General features: G+C 48.4%; 1 protein-coding gene across 1 annotated transcript; it reads right to left on the reverse strand.

Moving 5' to 3' along the window:
• Positions 1–203: 203 nt before the first annotated feature.
• Rap2b (RAP2B, member of RAS oncogene family) lies at positions 204–3,282 on the reverse strand. Its single transcript, XM_027391705.2, has one exon. It carries the CDS (start codon positions 3,244–3,246, stop codon positions 2,695–2,697), a length of 552 nt encoding a protein of 183 aa, XP_027247506.1. The 5' UTR covers positions 3,247–3,282; the 3' UTR covers positions 204–2,694.
• Positions 3,283–3,857: the final 575 nt, after the last annotated feature.

Genomic DNA, 3,857 nt, shown 5'->3' on the forward strand with positions numbered 1-3,857 from the left:
CCTTCAAATATTTTCTGTAAGGAGTACGTACATTTCTTATGAGCCATGTACTTGGCAATGCTTTTGTCCAAACCCTTCCAAATCATGACAAAAGAGGGTCACCAAACACACTAAAAAAAAAAAACAAAAAAAAAAAAACCCAAAAAACAAAAACAACCTTCCAACAGGGCTTGACACATCTTCAAAATGTGCATCAACTTTAATCTATTTAAGCAACCACATTTATTCAAATATAAGAATAAATTCTTGTAAAAACATTATCTTGAGCAGTTTCAATTTTTATACTTTGAAACATTGTGTTTGATACTAATGGAGAAATCAGATCAGAGTTGGGAAATGGACAAAGGCCAAGACAGGCAAAACTCTTCTCCCTCCCCAATGGAATAGTGAAATGCAACCTGAATGGAGACGAAAAAAAAAATTAAGGCAAGATATATTGATATCACTTTAAAGAAACCTGTGATCTCTTTTGGCTTTGTCAAGGAGTAAATTCCTGGCTTAAGACTCCTCAGACTTCAGCTCTGCCTCACGAACCTATGAATGCTATAATCTCTTACAGAGAAAAATAGACATAAAAAGTAACAACACACTTTGACTCCTATTTTTTTTTCTTTTGAAAGAAACAATTATTGTGGTCCAATATGATCCACAAACTAATGAGAGCAAGGGAATTCTCTTTACATGGTTTATTTTTTGTTTGTTTGTTTTCAATATAATGAGGTGGTTCCAAATAAAAACTTTGGAAGGGTTGAAATAATAGCTCGGGTAACGCACTCCATACATTGCTGAGTACACTGTGTGTGAGAACAAAGTTAAGAACACTTCTGACTTGAGGTGTGACACAAACAGACAAAACAGAACCATGACAACTAGAAGGTACCCCCCTATTCTCCCAGATGGATGCTACTCTCCCAGACCCAGGAGGGTTTAGCAGTGGGCTTCTTCCCTTTGTTACAACAGTGAACAAAGTTCACTGCACTTCCTCAGCATAGAATCAATACACTTCCTCTTCTGGGGAGTCACATGGTATGGTCATACCCTGTGATTCTTAGGCCTAGGTAATTTTCTCCATTAAAAAAAAAAAAATTGGAAATACTGTCACCCAATTTGTCACTGAAATAATTCTATCTTCAAAATTTGACAAATAACTCCGGAAGGCATCATGTATCTGGCCCTGTCCACCACCACCTGACAGCATTATCACAGATATTGTAAATCAATGAATATGAAACACAAAAACACAAATAGTTTGGGGTTTCTTTAAAAATGACATTTGTATTAAAAGTCTTAAAATGAAGAGACAACGACTAAATGAGTGGAATTAAAAGTTACAATTTGTTAGAATTCTCTTGGTACATCACAACAATAAAATTCTGCTCTTTGCTTCTGGAGGACACCCTGCAACAAATAACGCAGACACTCTGATAACAACAGAAAGGGGAGCTAAAACCTGAAATTTGCACAAAATGAAGGGGAGAAAATTTCCAGACACGGGCTTAACATTTAAAAAGCTAAAATTAATGAAGCAACTCAATGGACTAACAGGCCCCATTTGTCCTGGCTCTTTCAGGAAGATATTTAAAGTGGTTTGGGGGGCAGCAGAACAGCAGATTCTGGGATATGGTGGGAATTCACAGGTTGGCACCGGCTGGAACAGCTGAGTTTGAAGGCACTCTGCAGACACAGGGGTGCTGGGGGCCCTGAATCACATTTACAAAGTCTTTGTATTGTATTTTTAAAAGCTAGTCAGCAAAATCTGTCGCTGCCAACCACAAAAAAAAAAAAAATGCTATACTTACACACACACAATAGCACACACACACACAATAGCATACGCACACGCACACAATAGCACACACAAAAAAAATGTGCAGATCTTTTAACATTTTTTCACAGCTGATTAAAAAAAAATACTACCATTCTTCCCCAGACTCCCCTTTGATACAGTAGGTAATCAAAATAGATTTTTTTTTCCCACAAATATCAGCAGACACTTCCTGGCACCCCACACTGTATTGGCATCAGTGTTAACAGTCCCAGTTCACATGTGCAATACTTCAGATTGGATACACTGTAACAAGAACCCAACTTTGCATAGACATCCTCAGAATCCTAATCAGTCCCTGGGTTGCCCTTCCAAGCTGGCAGAAAAGGAACCCCTGGTCTTAATTTCCAAATAATCCTGGAAAAACAAGGGGAAAAAAATAAAACAAAAAACAAGTTTCTTCCCCTTCTCTGGCTCCTTCATATGGTTTTCTCAGACCTCCTTCCTTGTATTTAGAACTTGGAATATGAACAGTTGTTTGGGCGAACCCTCCCCCACTTCCTCCACCTCCCCACCCCCATTTTTTTTTCAGGCTTGAAACTTTTGCTTGCCGGTGTCAAGCAGCCAATACTGCGCTTTAATGGCCACTTAAACGGGAAAATTATGCATGAACCGAAATCAATGAGGAACGTACACGCGGTAAAGAGCCACATTTCCATCAGGGTCTTGGATGGTCAGGAACCGACACCCCCTCGGACCCCGGCTGAAGGCTGGGGATGCTGGCCACGCAAGTCAGCCAGATTCCTCGGACATCCCGGCCAACACAAAGTCGTCTCCAATCTCAAACAAGAAGACAATCACATTAAGAGAATCGGGTGTGTTTGGCTTTGTGCACAGAGCATGGCCAGCGCCCGGCAGCAGCCGGCGCCTCACAGGATCACGCAGGCCGAGCAGCAGCCCTCGTCGCCGTTGGGCTGCGCCGCGTAGTTCATCTGCCGAACGATCTCTGCGAACAGCTCATCCACTGAGGCTTTGTTTTTGGCGGATGTCTCCATGAAGGGGCAGCTCCACTCCTCGGCCAGGGCCTTGCCCTCTCCGTATGAGACCTCGCGCTCGCCCTCCAGGTCCACCTTGTTGCCCACCAGGATCATAGGTACGCGCTCGTACCGCTTCACGCGGATGATCTGGTCCCGCATGGGCTTGATGTCCTGGAAGCTCTGCTGGTTGACCAAGCTGTAGACTAAGATGAAACCCTGGCCATTCTTGATGTACAGGTCCCGCATGGATGCGAACTGCTCGGTGCCCGCGGTGTCCAGGATCTCCAGCACCGACGGCGACGAATCCACTTCAATCTCCTTGCGGTAGAAGTCCTCGATGGTTGGGTCGTACTTCTCGATGAAGGAACCTGTCACGAACTGCACCGTGAGCGCGGACTTGCCCACGCCTCCCGAGCCCAGCACCACCACTTTGTACTCTCTCATGGCTCCGTCGGCGCCCTCGTCGCGCCTGCCGCGGCCCCGTCGGGGCTGAACGCTGGGAAAGGTTGGGCTGGGCGGGTGGACTTCTCCCCTTCCTCCGTTCCGCAGGAAAAACCCCGGCGAGAGTGGCCCGGGAGCGCGGGCTCACCGATCGGCTAGCGGAGCCCCGCGCGGAGCCGACCCGTGGCGGGGGCGCGTCTCTGGGGCGAGGGTCCCGGGCCCCGCAGCAGCCCTGGCAGAGGACCCTGAGGACAATGCGCGCAGCCGGAGCAAGGCAACCGCTGGAGCTCCTCTCCGCGGCAGCCCGAGAGGGCCGGGAGGCGGTGGCGGCTGGCTGTAGAGGCGGATGCTAATTGCGCGGCCGGCTGGGACACGCGTGGCATGTGTCCCCGCGGAACGTGCGCCCAGCACCGCGGCCCATCGCTTGCTCTCTCCCGCAGCCTCCGCTGGGCGAGGGCTTCCTACTCGCCGCGCGCAGACTGACCCTCCCCGCCCCGCCGAGCATGCCCAGTGAGCCGCCTGTGGCGCCCCGCCCGAGCTCCGCTCCGGCTTTTCCGCAGCGTTGGGAGGAGGCGTGGTTAGAGGGTGTGGCGAGCCGGGACTGGGCGGGGCGG

The sequence above is a fragment of the Cricetulus griseus genome (genome assembly GCF_003668045.3).
Source record: "Cricetulus griseus strain 17A/GY chromosome 1 unlocalized genomic scaffold, alternate assembly CriGri-PICRH-1.0 chr1_0, whole genome shotgun sequence".
Taxonomy (NCBI): Eukaryota; Metazoa; Chordata; class Mammalia; order Rodentia; family Cricetidae; genus Cricetulus; species Cricetulus griseus.